The following is an 18,283-nucleotide window of genomic DNA, read 5'->3' as shown; positions in this document are numbered from 1 at the left end:
GAACAATCAGCAACTATCCTTGTTTTCCAGAAAAGCTTCCTGACTTGCCGAGTTACTCCACGCGTTATGTTCTTCACTGATTTTGTTATTGAAGATAGACACAAAAATGCTTCAGTAACTCAGCGGCTCAGGCACCATCTCTGGAGAAAAGGAATGGGTGACGTTTCGGGTCGAGACCCTTCACCGGACTCCTTTTTTTTAAATTGCAAGACTAGGTTGGGGGAGGGACGGAGAGACTGGGAATGTTAGGGTTACTTGGAGTTAGAGTAATCAATATTCATGCCGGTGGGTTGTAAGCTAACCAAGCTAAATGTAAGGTGCTATTTTTTTTTTGGTTGAAGTTAGCAAGAGGACCAGGGATTATTGTTTTAAATGTCTATTGAAGGGTCTCCACCTGAAACGTCACCTGTTCCTTTTCTCCAGAGATGCTGCCTGACCCGCTGAGTTACTCCAGCACTTTGTGTCCATCTTCGGTGTAAACCAGCATTCCTATTTCCTTCGCTCCATAGATGTTGCCGCACCCGCTGGGTTTCTCCAGCACTTTGGTCTTCCTTCCCACACACACTCCCTTTTGTTATTGTATTTTACCTGTGACATGGATCCATTAACAGTGCACAACTATCCGATCTCAGCAACCAATGTAAAAAAAGTACTGGAAACTTACAAAGCATGTTAAGCAAAATAAGTTTACTTTGTTTCAGCCTAAAAACATGAAGTACAGTTTATGAATCCAGCATTGAGTTTAAGGTGAACTTCCTCAGAATCAGGTCATTATATATTTGTAGTATTGGTCAGAGATTAGACAAAGATTAAGAGTTAAACATTGCATAAATTACGTTATTAAAATATAAGGCACGGGCATTTTATATGTAGAATATATAATCTATAGCTTTCTTAAATGATTTAGGGCTTTAATAATGTATATTCAAGCAGCAAAAAGAGTCTAGCAATACAAACAGACTGTGTAAAAGACAGGTTTAGGTATTGAGTGTTACTGTTGAACAGGCAGTGCTTACAGCAGAGACTGACTGCGAGGTTGATGGAGAGCTCTTTTCCCGGTTACTAGTGACGCCCTTAACTAATTCATCTGTGTTCCTCTCGGGCTTCAGTACGATAATGTAACACTTGGGAACAAAAAGGCAAGCCAGCAAGCCAAAACCAGAAGCTAGAATGGCAAACATTTCTACAGCCACCATGTATTTACCCCGGGTGCTAAGGTAGGCTGGGATGAAAGAAATCCAAACGATAAAAAAGACAAGCAGGGCGAAGGTCATGAACTTGGCTTCATTAAAGTTGTCGGGCATTTGGCGCGCAACGAATGCAAAGAAGAAGCAGACTCCAGCCAGCAATGCATCGTAGCCTAACACGCAACACAGAAATGCCACAGAGCCCTCGTTGCATTCCATAATGATCTTGATGTTTTGGGACAGTGTGTTCTTGATAGGGTAAGGAGGGAAGATGAGGAGCCAAGCTGTACACAGGCAGGCGTGACACAGAACGGAAACCAAGGTAAGCATTCTTTGCTGATGAGGGCCCAATTGTTTTCCCCTTCCCCCCTCGGCTCTCTCAGCCTTGGCTATGAGCATCAGGTTAACGGCCTTGGATAACATGCAGGAAAGACAGACAGCAAAGCTGACAGCAACGAGGACCTGCCGTGTCATGCAAGACCACGCCACGGGCAGACCCACAAATACAATGGAGCTGAGAAAGCAGATAGCAAGTGAAAACAACAGCACTAAACTCAGCCCCCAGTCGTTAGCCTGTACAAGGGCCGTGTCTTTACGGGCAATGTAAACTATAGCCACGGCAAAGGAAATGCAAGCCCCAAATACAGACAATGCAATTAATGCTATGCCCAAAGGATCATTGTAACCGAGGTATTCAATTACTTTATGCACGCATTCATCCCTCTTTGCATTCGACCAGTAATCTTCAGGGCACTGAATGCATTCTCTCGAATCTGTTAATGAACATCAAAATCAAATTACATATTTTGACAAAAACATATCCATTACTTCATTCATACTTAGTCCGATGGTGCACTAGTAATTTCCCTATAATGTGCATAACCCTTCCCAAGTACATCTAAAATGACCACTCCGGGAAGCAGCATCATCGAGTCTCACCAACTTCTATAGAAAGCATTTGATCGGGACGCATCACAGGTGCAGTTCCATCCAAGACCGCAAGAAATTGCAGCGAGTTGCGGATGTGGCCCAGACCATCACGCAAACCAACAACCCTTCCGTTGACTCCATTTACACCTCATGCTGCCTCGGCAAGGCCAGCAGCATCATCAAGGACCAGTCACTCCCTCTTCTCCCCTCTTGCATCAAGCAGGAAGTACAGAAGTGTGAAAACGCACACCTCCAGTTTCAGGGACAGTTTCTTCCCTGATGTTATCAGGCGACATAACCATCCTATCAACCACTATCAACAACTACAGAGCGGTCTAAACTATAACAAAACTATAGATTCATACAGCATGGAAACAGGCCCTTCGGTCCAACCTCCCCATATCGTTCAAAATGCCCATCTACACAACTCCCACCTGCCTGCGTTTGGCCCATATCCCTCCCTCTCAGCTGTTCCCCACCTTGTCCAAATGTCTTTAAGTATCGTGATAGTAGCTGTCCATGTACTTGTCCAAATGTCTTTTGAATGTTGTTATAGTATCAGCATCCTTTACCTCTGCTGGCAGCTCTTTCCAAACACCCACCACCCTCTGTGTAAAAGATTTGGTGCATTCACCCTATCTATTCCCCTCATGATTTCATACACCTCTATTAGATCACCCTTGGCCTCCTGCATTCCAAGGAATAAAGTCCTTTGCATAAAGTTGAATAAAGTCCAATATGTGTCATTCCTAACTGGCACTGTATGTCATATTGTCATTTGCGGGCAGAGCACCAATGCAAATTCCTTGTATGTGAATACTTGGCCAATAAACATATTCATTCATTCACTCACTCATTGTGTTGTGTTGCTTTGCTCTCAGTTTTAAGGAAACAGCATCAGTAGGGTAATCAAGAAACAGAGGACATGGGTTTAATAGGAACCTGGGGGGGGGGGGGGGGGATTCTTTTCACACAGAGGAAGCGAGATATATGGAAAGAGTTGCCAGAGGAGGTAGTTGAGGCAGGTATTATAACAACATTCAAAAGACATTTGGACAAGTACATGGATAGGAAAGGTTTAAATGAATGACCCAATAGGTCACCTCTCCTTTTTCTCCAGAGATGATGCCTGTCCCACTGAATTACTCCAGCACTTTGTGTCTATCTAAGGTTTAGTGGGACACAGACCAAACGTGGGCAAATGGGACTAACCCAGATGGGGCATCCTGGGACCAAGGGTCTGTTTCCATGATGCGATTCTATGACAAGAGACATGGAGAGTAATGTAACTCACCAGTTTTATTGGTGATCTCGCCATCAGCGCATCGAATGCAATCAAAGCAACAAATGGGCTCTCCTTGTTGGATCCCCTTCCTGGTGCCAGGCCGACAGCTTTCACTGCACACGGACACTGGAGGCTGACAAATGGAACATTGGTTCAAATTAAACAGGACTTTCCAGCAGGCAGCTTACATAAATAAAAAGACTACCAGAGTGAAGCTGCCATTTCTAGGACCCAAAGGAAAATAAGGAATCAGCATAAGAACAAGTAGCATCTCAGATATGCAACAAAAGAGAATGATTTTGATTGTGTTAACTCTGAACCATCCGACCACAACTAGAGAGCAGTGCTGAACTACTATCTACCTCATTGGTGAGCAACGGACTATCCTTGATCAGACATTGCTGGCTCTACCTTGCACTAAACCTTATTCCCTTATCATGTATCTGTACACTGTAAGTGGCTCGATTGTAATCATGTATTGTCTTTCCGCTGACAGGTTAAAGCTTTTCACTGTACCTCAGTACATGTGACAATAAACTAAACTAAACTGAACTGATCTGAAGCTCCACTCTAACACTGATGCAGAAGACGTGTAGAAGTCTACAGAAGTGTTCACCCGACGCTTCTGGTTCCAGCTTCCCGGCAAGAGGGCCTGAAAGCATCGGAATGGCTACGGAGGCCACAAATAGGCCCCGACCTCAGGTGATCACAGAGGAAGACTGAACTTTCTGATGCCTTTCCCCACAGTGGAGAACGTTGATTCTGTTGTGGGGGGGACGTTCATGTTGAATTCTATAATGTGTTGTGTCATTTTTTCTTTTTTTTTCTTTTTCTATGGATGTACGGAAACTTAATTATTTCTTCTCTGTAAAGCACTTTGGTTTCAACGCGAGTTGGTTTAAACGTGCTATATAAATACAATTGACTTACTTACTTACTTACTTACTTACAATTATTACTTACTTACAATTATCTGGGATTAGTGGGCATTAGTTATAAGGAGAGGTTGGACAGACTTGGATGGTTTTCTCTGGAACGCTGGAGGTTGAGGAGCGATTGGGCCCAGATGGAGGGTGGTGCAGCGGTAGAGTTGCTGCCTCACAGCGCCAGAGACCCGGGTTTGATCCAGACTGAGGGTGCTGTCTACACAGAACTTGTACGTCCTCCCTGTGACCGCGTGTGGGTCTTCTCCAGGGTGCTCCGAGTTCAACCCACACTCCAAAAGACATACAGGTTTGAAGGTTAATTAGCACCAGTAAAATTATAAATTGTCCCTAGTGTGCAGGATAGTGCTAGTGTACGGGATGATCGCTGGTCGGCGCTGACTTGCTGGCACTAAAGACCTGTTTCCGTGCTGTATCTCTAAAGTCTAAAGTAAAGTTTAAGTCAGATAGAAGTATATAAAATTATAGATGGGCACATGATATGCAGCGAATGGGGGGGGGGGGATATGGATCGTTATTGGCAGATGTGATTAGTTTAGGTTAGCATTATGTTCGGCACAGACATTGTGGGCCGAAGGGCCTGTCCCTGTGCTGTACTTTCTATGCTCCATGTTCAAACAATGAATTGGGAGATAGTCGTCACGTTATATTTATACATCATCTGTTAAGCATTTTAAACAGCAGAATGGAATTAATAAGAATTTGCAGAATACTTCGTAAAATAGTGAATATGTAACTATTCCAATTGGGAATTTTTTTAATATCCTCATTGGCTGGTTAACATTTAGAATTAACTTCCACCGATGGACTGTAGAAAGCATACTATCGAGTTGCATCACGGCTCAGTTTGGGAACAGCTCTGCCCAAAACCGCAAGAAATTGCAGAGAATTGTGGGTGTCGCCCAGTCCATCCAACAGACCGGGCTCCCCACCATTGACTCCATCTACTCTTCACACTGCCTCAGGAGAGCATCAAGGATCATTCTCGCCCCTCTTCCCTCTTCTCCCCTCTCCCTAGGAACCTGAAGAGTCACCTTTTCTCACAAAGGGTGATGGGAGCATGGAACGAGCTGCTGGAGGAGATAGTTGAGGCAGGTACTATCGAAAACATTTAAGAAACCTTTAGACAGGTGCGTGGATAGGACAGGTTTAGAGAGATATATGGACTAAACGCAGGCAGGTGGGATTAGTGCAAATGGGACATGTTGGTTAGTGTGCGCAGGTTGGGGCGATGGGCCTGTTTCCGCGCTGTGTAACTCTAGGACTCTATGACCAGTAAGTTGCATCAACCAAAGGGGCAGCACGGTGGCGCAGCGGTAGAGTTGCTGCCTTGCAGCGCCAGAGACCCGGGTTCGATCCTGACTGCAGGTGCTGTCTGGAAGGATTTGCGCGTTCTCCCCGTGACCTGCACGGGTTTTCCCAGAGAGCTCCAGTTTCCTCCCGCACTTCAAAGACGTGCAGATTTGTAGACTAATTGGCTTGGTAAAATTGGTAAATTCTCCCTAGTGTGTGTAGGATAGCGTTAGTGTGCGGGGATCGCTGGTCGGCGTGGACACGGCCTGTTTCCGCGCTGTATCTCTAAACTAAACTAAACAAAGTGTGCAGGAAGGAACTGCAGATGCTGGTTTAGACTGAAGATGGACACAAATGCTGGAGTAACTCAGCGGGACAGGCAGCATCTCTGGAGAGAAGGAATGGCTGCCTGTTAAACGAAACAAAGTTTGACTAAACTCTGTTTGCCAAAGTGAGTGGAATTCAAATCTCCTTGTTTTGTTCTCCATAAAGCAGACGCTTCCTCACTTACATACCGTAGCCTGGCCATCATGCCAAATGATAGAGTCATCGTAGATGGTCATCTCCTTTCCAGCTGCCGCGGTCCCATTGTAACTGCCTATGACCTTGTAGCTGATGTACCCATTGGAGGTCCTCTGCCAGTTTATAATGTCATACATTGCATCAACATCTCCATTGGCATCAAAATATATTTCCTCGTCTAAAAGGCTCCGAAAACGAACATTTTTCAGGTAATACATAAGCTGCAAAAAAAGAAGCAAATTACTATTAAACCACAATGTACGTGCTATAATGCCAGGATCAGCGCTCGGCCAAGGAAACCAAGCCCAATGCCAAAGTTGTATCTAAACTGCTTATACACAGTTACATCAAGGACAATAACTAAAGATAGACACAAAATCCTGGAGTACTGTAACTCGGCGGGACAGGCAGCTTCTCTGGAGAGAAGGAATGCGTGACATTTCAGGTTCAGAAGGGTCTTGATCCAAAACGTCACCCATTCCTTCTTTCCAGAGATGCTGCCTGTCCCGCTGAATCACTCTGGCATGTTGTGTCTAGCTTCAGTTTAAACCAGCATCTGCACTTCCTTCCAATACAAAGGACAATAACTAACTCCATATGCAATAATAAGATGTCTACATGTTAGCAAGCACATAAAAGCTGATGGTGTTGATGCCAGTATATCATTGGGGTTATCAAGTGGACACCTCCCTTCACTGGTGTTAGACCCACGACAGCTCGAGAAGGCTCACTAGTCTGTCAATACAAGACAGGTTGTTAGCAAATATAAATCACAAATAGACGAATATTGCTCAGTCTAAGGATTCATATCCTGATGGGAAATGGTAAGGGCAGTGCATAAATGGTTGCAGAAATTTGCAGAAACGTTGAACTTTATAAGTTCAGTGTATTAATTTAACATCGACCTGATCTCATAGAGGTGTATAAAATCATGAGGGGAATAGATAGGGTGAATGAACAGAGTCATTGACCCAGAGTAGGGGAATCAGAAACCAGAGGGCAGAGGTTTAAGGTGAGAGGGGAAAGATTGAATAGGAAGATGAGGGACTACCTTTTCACACAAAGTGTGGTGGGTGTGTGGAATGAGCTGCCAAAGAAGGTAGTTCAAGCAGATGCAACATTTAAAAAACATTTGGACAAATATATGGATAAGAAAGGTTTTGAAGGATATAAGAAAGGTTTTGAGCGCCAATTGTAGGCAAATGGGACTAGCTTAGATGGGGCATCTTAGTCAGCATGGATGAGTTGGGCCGAAGGGCCTGTTTCAATGTTGTGTGTCTCCAAGACTATCTATGACTCTACTTCTAAATTGCATCGGTGAAATGCACTGTGAAAAAGGTATCTTGTAGGAAGGAACTGCAGATGCAGGTTTAAATCGAAGATAGACGCAAAAAGCTGGAGTAACTCAGCAGGACAGGCAGCATCTCTGGAGAGAAGGAACGGATGACGTTTCAGTTCGAGACCCAAAGCATCATCCATTCCTTCATCCAGAGATGCTGCCTGTCCCGCTGAGTTACTCCAGCATTTTGTGTCTATCTTTGTGAAAAATATATTACCATGTTAATTCCATTTGCCATCATTAATGTATAAATGAGGTACCATACTGACAGATTAGAACTTTAACATGATGGGGATTGCTAAATTTCCAGTTGATTGGCAATTCTCTTGTATGTTTTTCTCAAACAACCTCAACCTCAGCTCCTGTTATTTTAAAGTGTTTGCAAAGGTTGCATCTTGAACTCAATGTCAATGAAATATGCTCATAGCACATATCACAATGTATGTGGTATACACAGCAATATAGAAGGATGAGAGGGAATCTTATTGAAACCTATAAGATTATTTAGGGATTGGACATGGTGGAGGCAGGAAGCATGTTCCCAATGTTGGGGGAGACCAGAACCAGGGGCCACAGCTTAAGAATAAGGGGTAGGCCATTTAGAACGGGTATTATATCTAACTCGAATTATAGAGCTAGTGTATATCTAACTCATATTAATGTGCCTGTCCCACGGGCAACTCTTTAGACGACTGCCAGGGACTACTATGAATGGAATTCACCTACGACACCTGGCGACAACCTACGACAACACCTACGTCAAACTACGACAGCAAAAATTGTCGCCACTGTCGCTGAAAATTTTTCAACATGTCGAAAATCTTGCGGCAGGCGCCTGTACTCGCCTAAAAAATCGCCTAAGTGGGACAGGCCCATAACCATTGAGTACATACCTGCCAAGGTTGAAAATCTAGGATGTCTGTACACGACCCATTTACAAATGGACCTTCACCTGGCTTACAGGTATGCATATTATGAAGAGCATGAGCCACGGTGTATACAGATTTATACACACTGTACGTCAGCCTCAGCTGGGATACATCGGTGTACGTATTTTCAATATGTTTCAAATTCTCGTTTCCCTCACACGGCCGCTGAGAAAGAGGGAGGATATTATGAATTCTAGCATTAGCCCTCGTTCTGTTGTACGCTGCTGTTTTGTAATCTGCCATTCTACCGACTGCAGCACCGCTCTCAGAAAACATGCAGTCAAAGGCTCTCTCCCAGAACTCGGTTTCCAGTTTGTCTCCGTTTTTTTGTGGATTTATCTCCATGAGGTGTTGGTAAAGACCGCGGATATCGGCCCGAGGGATCGCAAACCCTATGGTCCCAGCCATCAGCGAGGAATATTCTGGTTTGGAAATCAAGGCGGAGGTGATCCAAGCCTCACTGGCGATCCATGTTCTCTCGGAGATGTTACGCCGCACCACCTCTTCAATCAATGAGCTCAGGTCGATATCAGCGGAGAAGACCACAATGATTTTGGCAGTCGATTCTTGAATGGCGTCTACGATCCGGACTATCTTGTTCTTGGCGTAAACTTTGGGGATAGTCTCAGAGAAGGAGATGCACACACCGGCCTTATCTACCTCTTCGCTAAAGCGTTTGATGCCATACTTGCCGTAGTCATCGTCTGATGCAATCATGCCAACCCATTTCCACCCGAAGCGTATCACAAGCTTGGCCATTGCGGTCGACTGGAAGGTATCGCTTGCTATGGTGCGGATAAAGGAGGGGAACTGAAACTTATCGCTCAGGATTGAGCTGGAGGCTGAATAATCCACCTGCAAAGAGTCAGCAAAGCAATTACTTTGTAATGTTACGAATCAAAACAGCACCTCAATAGCGCTATCTACACGTGGAACCTTTTGTTCCACCTATTTTATTCAGACATGCACCCGTGTACTTGGACAAGCACAGTGGCGCAGCGGTAGAGTTGCTGCCTTACAGCGCCCTAGAACTGGGTTCGATCCTGACTCCGGGTGCTGTCTGTATGGAGTTTGCACGTTCCCTACGTGGGATTTCTCCGGGTTCTCTGGTTTCAAGAGAGAGCTAGATAGGGCTCTGAACAATAGCGGAGTTAGGGGATATGGGGAGAACGCAGGGACAGGGTACTGATTGGGGATGATCAGCCAGGATCACATTAAATGGCGGTGCTGGCTCGAAGGGCCGAATGGCCTACTCCTGCACCCATTGTCTGTTGTCTATTGTCTATTGTTTCTTCCCGCACTCCAAAGACATACAGGTTTGTAGGTTAATTAGCTTCGGTAAAGATTGTAAATTGTCTCTAGTGTGTAGGATAGAGTAGTGTAAGGGGTCGACACAAACTCAGTGGGCTGAAAGGCCTGTTCCCGTGCTGTATCTCTAAACTATGTCTAAACTAAACAGGTTGCAGCCAAAGCATGGTGACTATCGCGTGCTTTTCCCAGAGAAGGATCTACTATCCGATATAACCGTGCCTACTCTTTTAAATGTCTTTTCAATCCTTAGTACCTGAGTTTGATTTGAGACTTATGTGTAGTATTATCTGCTCTGTTTTGAGCAAAACAACACTTTCCACTGCACCTCGGTACACATGGCAATAATAATAACGCCCGAGGGATCGCAAACCTAAACCGTTATTTTGTTTATTGGTTTTGCCATTAAATCACTATGCATTGAAAATATGATTTAAGTTAATATTCTCAAGCCTCCGCTTACATGGTTTCTAATCTAGTCAGCTATACTGAAGAAGGGTCACGAGCCGAAACGTCACCTAACCACGTTCTCCAGAGATGCTGCCTGACCCGCTGAGTTACCCCAGCATTTTATGTCATTTAGACTTTTGGATTGAAGATAGACACAAAATACTAGAGTAACTCAGCATCATCTATTCCTTTTCTCCAGAGATGCTGCTGGACCCGCCGAGTTATTCCAGCATTTTGTTTTTTTGATTAAGATTAAATACATTGTCTTCCAGAGAGCTGTTTTCAACATAAGCAATATTTCACTCGACTCCCTGCAGTTGGAGCACCATGAAAGTTAAATACTTCATTTTTTTACAAATTACATTCTTTAGAGATTTAACAAAGAGCTGCAAATCTGCTGAAATCTATTATTTTTGGCCTGGTTACACAGTGGGATATACACAACCTGCTATTAAACCAAACATAACTATGGATCAATGTGCATAAAATGATAACGTTACAAAAAGTTCAACTACATACATCGGGAACCTACAGTAAGATTGTGACCTATCAAAGATATATTGGGTAATTGAATTCATTAAATTTTACAATTTATCACGTGAAATACTTGGCAAATTGCAGATGGAGATTCTGCCACACTTAGTAAGGAGTAGTAACCCAAAAAATATTTTTAATAAAAATCCCAACACACGATCAGAATATATATGAACAAGGGTCTCGACTCGAAATGTTATTTCACAAATGCTGTCTGACCCGTTGAGGTAATCTGTGTTTGGCTCAAGATGCCAGCATCTGCAGTTCCTTGTGTATTCAGATTCAGATTCAGATTCAGATTCAACTTTAATTGTCATTGTCAGTGTAAAGTACCGAGACAACGAAATGCAGTTAGCATCTCCCTGGAAGAGCGACATAGAATATGATTTCAATAAATAAATCTTTTTACATGTATACAGACATAGTGTTTTTCCTGTGGGAGGAGTGTCCGGGGGGGGGGGGGGATTGGCAGTCACCGAGGTACATTGTTGAGTAGAGTGACAGCCGCAGGTAAGAAGCTGTTCCTGGACCTGCTGGTCCGGCAACGGAGAGACCTGTAGCGCCTCCCGAAGGGCCTGTTTCTGCACTGTATCTCTGAAAACTAGAGAGCAGACTTTAAGTTGAAAGGAGCAAAGTTTAAAGTAAATGTGCAGGGCTAGTTTGCAGGTCAATTTGGCTTTGGTAAAATTGTAAATTGTCCCTGTTGTAGGAAGGAACTGCAGATGCTGGTTTAAACTGAAGATAGACACAAAATGCTGGAGTAAATCAGCGGGACAGGCAGCATCTCTGGCGAGAAGGAATGGGTGACGTTTCAAGTCGAGACCTTTCTTCAGAGTCTGAAGTTCAGGGTCTTAAGAAGGACCTTGACCCGAAACCTTACCCATTCCTTCTATCCAGAAATGCTGCCTGCCCCGCTGAGTTACTCCAGCATTTTGTAAATTGTCCCTAGTGTGTGTAGGATTGTGTCAGTGTGTGGGGTGATCGCTGGTCGGTGTGGACTCGGTGAGCCTGCGTCTACGCTGTATATCTAAAGTCTCAAGATTGTTTGACGATTGTATTTTACATGGAGTTACCTGTGGAAAGTAGTACAGCCCCAGGATCCGGGCAGTGGCGATGGAGAGAGCTGACCCCCCAGCCCCGATCAGTGCCGCCAAGGGTGCCCCAGACCCACACCGGTAGTTGGGCACAGCTTCATCCTGCCCCGTCAGATACGTCAGCGTTCCTTCAACGGCTTTGGCAATGGTGAAGCAGGAGTCATAGATGGTGTAGCCCAGATGGATACCAGGCAGTATTGAACTATTCTGGTTGACTTCATTGATCGCATGCATCATCGCTCTCGCCCAACGGAAAGCTCTGAAATTGAATCTGTTCACCAAATCAATGAAGATCACGAGAAAAGTCCGTCTTTCACAAACGCACAATAATAACAACTAGAGAGCGGCCCTAGACAATAGACAATAGACAATAGGTGCAGGAGTAGGCCATTTGGCCCTTCGAGCCAGCACCGCCATTCAATGTGATCATGGCTGAAGATCCCCAATCAGTACCCCGTTCCTGCCTTCTCCCCATATACCCTGACTCCGCTATTTTTAAGAGACCTATCTAGCTCTCTTAAAAGCATCCAGAGAACCTGCCTCCACCGCCCTCTGAGGCAGAGAATTCCACAGACTCACCACTCTCTGTGAGAAGAAGTGTTTCCTCGTCTCCGTTCTAAATAGCTTACCCCTTATTCTTAAACTGTGGCCTCTGGTTCTGGACTCCCCCAACATCGGGAACATGTTTCCTGCCTCTAGTGTGTCCAAACCCTTAACAATCTTACATGTTTCAATTTCCTGTAGGTTTCCTGACCTACAGTTTCTTCCCAGCTGTTATCAGGCAACTGAACCATCCTATCATCAACCAGAAAGCGGTCCTGACCTCCCATCTACCTCATTGGAGACCCTCGGACTATCTTTAATCGGACTTTACCTGACACTAAATGGTATTCCCTTTACCATGTATTTGTACACTGTGGACGGTTCGATTGTATAATTGCGATGATAGAATGATTGGGACCCAATAATCATCTTTCTGCTGACTGGAGAGTTTGCCACAAAAAGCTTTTGTGTGACAATAAACTAAACTAAACTAGACAGAGAGGTCAATATTATTAACATTACTAGTGGGAATTAAAGGAACATAAAAGGTCAAATGTAGAAACAAAACTGAAGATGCTGATTTAAACAAAAGAGCACAAAGTGCTGGAGTAACTCAGCGGGTCAGGCGGCATCTCTGGAGAACATGGATAAGTGACGTTTTGGGTCGGGACCCTTCTTCAGACTGGTCTCGACCCATATTGTCACTTATCCATGTTCTCCAGAGATGCTGCCTGACCTGCTGAGTTACCTCAGCACATTGTGTTCATAAAAGGTAAAATATTGTCTCAAAGTGCTTCACAAAAATATGTTCAAACAATGGAATAGATGTTTCAGCTGCTTCTCAAGTGTCCTTGATTGTCATATGTTCCGTCAACAGAACAATTAAATTCGTTGTTACAGGTACTAATATGTTGGGGGATTGTAACTAAATAAAAAATAGTGAGCCTCTGGAAGGATTAAAAAAAGTTGAATTATAAAATTGATCTGCACAACTTTGTTCTACCGGTTATAGTTTAATTTAGAGTTACAACATGGAAACGGGCCTTCAGCCCACTGAGTTCACACTGACCATCGATCACCCTTCACTCTGGCATTCCAACATGGACAACTTATTTTAACTAGGAATGAACAGTAAATGATCAGACAAGACAATAATGTTTCATGCACATTCCATAGTGCACTGAGTGTGCTAAGCTTAGTAATAGCAGAAACATAGAACATAGAACAGTACAGCAGGCGAACGGGCCCTTCGGCAAACAATATATGTGCTGGAAAGGTTGCCAGGCTAAACTAATCTCATCTGCCTGTGCGTGATCCACATCCCTCCATTCCCTGTATATCCATGTGTCTGTCTAAAAGCATCTTAAACGCCACTATCACATCTGCTTCCACCACCAACAATCCCAACTGCGCATCTGGGCACCCATCACCCTCTGTGTAAAAAGAGTTTGCCCCGCACATCTCTTTTAAACTTTGGCCCTCTCACCTTAAAGCTATTCCCCTCTAGTCATCGACACTTCTACCCTGGGAGAAAGGTTCTGACAGTCTGCCTTATCTATGCCTCTGATAATTTGATGTACTTGTAGCCGGCCTCCCCTCAGCCTCCAGCGTGCCAAATGTCATGAAGCATCCGACATAAGTGAGCAACTTCCATCTGCCAAACACTAGTCAGTATGAGAAGCCGTCAGCTGCTGGAAGTTTTCTGTGGAACTGGAAACTAATGTATTTTGTTGCCTGAGAGCATTTTTTTTTAAAAGGCGATGTTAGAAAAGATTACTTAGACAAGTAATAAACGAATTGTCCGAGCATTCCGCAACCGGTAATCTCATGGCTATAATTAAGAGTTTAATTCTTACCCCTCACAGCCTGAGGCTTGCGGTGAAGTGTTGGAAGATGAGTTCATGCTCACTACTCTGTAATGAATAGGAAACATCCCTCCTACCATCACATCTCCAGGCATCTTGAAATTGTTCAAATTAAACGTCCCTTTCAATTTGCACGTCGATCGTCCAGAAACTGTTACTGAAACGATTAAACACATCACAAGACGTAAGTAACTTGGTGAATACATGTCAGGATTTTCAGGACAAGAGGGAGGAAAAAACTCGATCGCCTGTAGGTCCCCTGTTTTTATGTCACCAACCTTCAACCCATTGGTTAAAACTATGAAATGAACAGAAGAAACACCTTGAAATCATCCCAAAGGGATTTCGGATGTTATTACGAAGCAGAGCTCAGCATTTCTCCTTGTAAAATGGTTGCATTACATTTATCTGTGGATTTTTTTTAGTACTTAAGCGTTGCAAGTAAAAACGATTAATTAAAATATTTTCATGTGGGTCGTGTTTCCTAGGTATTGCAGAAAGAAAAAGTAGATTTTTTTAAAACTACTTTTGACTGCAAAATGATGGGTGGAAAAAAAAAGATTCTGCCAAGCAACTGACTTCTATGGAAACAGAGAGCCGCAGGTTTATACCAAATATAGGCATAAAGTGCTGGAGTCAAAGGGGTGGGAGATTGCAACCTTCACGTGGTCCGCCCTGTTTCGACGAATGCAATCAACCTGGTGTGCACAATCAAATAAGATCAAATAGAACCAGTTGTCCTACAACTTTAGGCTGTGCACGCCGCACGCAAGAAGAAGGAGACGGGTCAAACAGCATCTCTGGAGAAAAAAGATGGATGTTTTGTTGTTGGGACCCTTCTTCCGACTTCTATCCTGGGTTGAGTGGCTGCTTGGTTCTGCTTTTGTAAATATTTATGTACCGATGGATGTGGGTGGAGATACCAAACTGCGGGGTTACAATTGCTGGTTGATAAATACACTGCCAAAAGCAACCAGCAAACCAACCAGTTTAATTTAAATATGAGGTTGAAATCTTAGCAGAAAGTTAGGACGTTTAATTTCTGACTTGCTGAAGCTTTGAAATTGGGTTGCGTTGGTGTGAAACGTATCCGGCCAAAGACAGCTGGTAATCTCTTCTGGCAAACTGGCCCTGTGAAGCATCCCAGGTTAATTAATTACTGTAACAACATAATTGAGGAGCACCTGAGCAATTGTTATTCAAACCACTCGGATGATTGCAATCCTCAGTTAACCTTGGTCTGTGCTTCTGACAAACATCATTGAAACCACCATGGACCTCTGTATTAAACTGGGGCCTCTGGTTAGGCTGCTGATCCTGATGTCTCAGATCCCAAAGGACCGAGACACCACAAACATCCAACATCTTCCACAACCGTTAGACCAAACCCCTCGGGCTACTGGCCGTCCTTAGATCAATTCATCACGCCATCCTTGAAAGGAATTGGTTCGACTGCCAACTCAGTCCTTCAGCTTAGAACTTCTCAACTTATGATAATAAGACAAGCAGACAACTTATGACAACTTCATTATTTGTAAACCAGCATCTGATCCTGGGATGATTGGGTTAACGTTTGATGAACATTTGACGGCACTGAGCCTGCACTCGCTAGAGTTAAGAAGGATGAGAGGAGACCTAATTGAAACTTACCGAATAGTGAAAAGCCTGGACAGAGTGGATGTGGAGAGGCTGTTTCCACTAGTGGGAGAGTCTACGGCCAGTGGGCACACGGTCAGAACAAAAGGACGTACCTTTAGAAAGGAGATGAGGAGAAGATTCTTTAGTCAGAGGGTGGTGAATCTATGGAATTCATTGCCACAGATGGGTGTGAAGGTCGTGTCATTGGGTGTTCTTAAAGCGGTCCCACATTGTAGGATAGTGCTAGTGTACAAGATGAGTGCTTGTTGGTGTGGACTCGGTGGGCTCTTTCCACACTGTATCTCTAAAGTCTAAAGTCTAAAGGAAAAAATGTATGCATTTCCTCATATTATTGAATGGCAAAGTAGACTTGAATAACCTACGTCAACGTCTGTGACTTATGAACATGGTTTGATTTTCATTCAGCAATGAGGAGTAAAATTAGGTGGAGCAGTGGTGCAGTTGGCAGAACCACTTCTTCATGACACTAGAGACCCTGGTTCGATCCTGACCTCGAGTGCTGTATGTGTGGAGTTTGCACGTTCTCCCTTTAGACCACATGGGTTTCCTCTGGTACCCCAACACATCCCTAAGACGTGCGGGTTTGTAGGTTAATTGACCGTCTGTAAAATTGCCCATAATGTGTAAATAAAGAAAGCGGCATAACCTTGCACGTGTGAAAGACTAATCGACAGTCGGCATGGACTCGCAGGGCCGAAGGGCCTGTTTGTTTGCTGCAGTATAAAGACTAAAAAAAATGACAACTGTATATCTCATTGGATGAAAGAGTTTGAAACAAAACTGAGAACGACAATATCTCCCAACAGTTCAGTACAAAGATAGCATACAAAATTAAAAAAAACAACAAGGTTCCAGTACGTACCTCGCTCGTAAACACAATTAATTTAATTATTTTTAACTAAATTAATTTAACAATTACAAATCTGTTCCAAACGAATGATGACAGTGGCCCAATCTCCCCAGGCAGAAAAATATAATGAACACGAACTAAACAATTAACTTTATAGAATTGTTTACTTCCAAGGAGCTGTTCAGAGAATTAAGTTACCATGGCCATGAAGTTATAATCTCAACCCCTGCTTCACATGACGCATGGTATTGTGAAGTTTCAAGGCAATGCTTCTCTTTGTGTTGATAAAGGCACATTTTTCGACAGAAACATCACTAAACCAAACCAACCACAACAGCCGTTAATTCCTGAGGCCATGTGACAAGGGGGGCATAAATGTTTCTGTATCATTATTTTTATCATCATTGTATAAAATCATCATATAAAATAATTGGATAGTTATATGGATGGGAAGGGAATGGAGGGTATGGTCTGATGTATATAAGATTATGTCCCACGGACTAGAGGGGTCGAGATGGCCTGTTTCGTGCTGTAATTGAGTTTATGGTTTAGTTTTAGTTTAGATATATAATAGTGTGGAAAATAGGCCTTTCGATCAGTTTTACCGATATACAGTGTGGAAACAGGCCTTTCAGCCCACCGAGTGGGCATCGACCAGCGATCCCCACACATTAACACTACCCAACACGACTAAGGACAATTTACACATTCACCAAGCCAATTAACCTACAAAACCTGTATGTCTTCGGAGTGTGGAAGGAAACCGAAGATCTCGGAGAAAACCCACGCAGTCACGGGGAGAACGTACAAACTCGGTACAAACAGCAGCCGTAGTCGGGATCGAACCTGGGTCACCGGTGCTGCAAGCACTGTAAGGCAGCAACTCGCAACTCTACCGCTGCGCCACCGTGCCGCCCCTACATATTCAATGGGCTTCCCCAAATAATGACACATCTATGCTTGTTTCTTTTCTTCACTCCCTCTTTCTCTCCACCCTTCAGTTACAGAGTATGTAAGTAGCCAGACTTAAGGGGCTGTCCCACTGTACGAGGTCATTCAAGAGCTCTCCCGAGTTTAAAAAAAAAATCAAACTCGTGGTAAGCACGTAGAATGTACGTAGCAGTTACGTCGGATCTCGGGACGTCTCTTAGCGGCTCATAACGCTAACGGCAGGTACTTGGGAAACGCGGTAAGCTCGTGAAGACTCGTGAAGATTTTTCAACATGTTCAAAAATGTCCACGAGTGCCCCGAGTACCTACAAGCGGCTATTACCGTTATTCTGTGAGTTTGAATCAGGGGAAACTCGGGAGAACTCTTGAATTAGCTCGTACAGTGGGACAGGCCCTTTAGGACCAGTTTCTTCCCCCTCTGTGACCAGGCTTCTGAACATTCCTTCTATAAGCTAGGGGACCGTCCTATTCACCTCTACCCCATTGTGGACATTGGACTTTGTCTCTGGAACTGACGCACCACAATGCTGAGAACTATATTCCGTATACAACACTCTGTATAGAATATACACTCTTGTGTAGTATACACTCTTTACTCTA

The 18,283-nt window shown here is 43.9% G+C and overlaps 1 protein-coding gene across 1 annotated transcript; it reads right to left on the bottom strand.

Moving 5' to 3' along the window:
• Nucleotides 1-244: 244 nt before the first annotated feature.
• On the bottom strand, nucleotides 245-16,696 carry LOC129703658 (vomeronasal type-2 receptor 1). Its single transcript, XM_055646290.1, has 6 exons — nucleotides 14,215-16,696; nucleotides 11,795-12,086; nucleotides 8,394-9,284; nucleotides 6,155-6,382; nucleotides 3,412-3,535; nucleotides 245-1,960 (listed from the first exon to the last, which is right to left on the bottom strand). Exons 1-6 carry the CDS (start codon nucleotides 14,427-14,429, stop codon nucleotides 978-980), a joined length of 2,733 nt encoding a protein of 910 aa, XP_055502265.1. The 5' UTR covers nucleotides 14,430-16,696; the 3' UTR covers nucleotides 245-977.
• Nucleotides 16,697-18,283: the final 1,587 nt, after the last annotated feature.

This window comes from Leucoraja erinacea, chromosome 14 (genome assembly GCF_028641065.1).
Source record: "Leucoraja erinacea ecotype New England chromosome 14, Leri_hhj_1, whole genome shotgun sequence".
Taxonomy (NCBI): Eukaryota; Metazoa; Chordata; class Chondrichthyes; order Rajiformes; family Rajidae; genus Leucoraja; species Leucoraja erinaceus.
The sequence above is the reverse complement of the archived record's forward strand: the minus strand, read 5'-3'. Positions and strand labels throughout refer to the sequence as shown.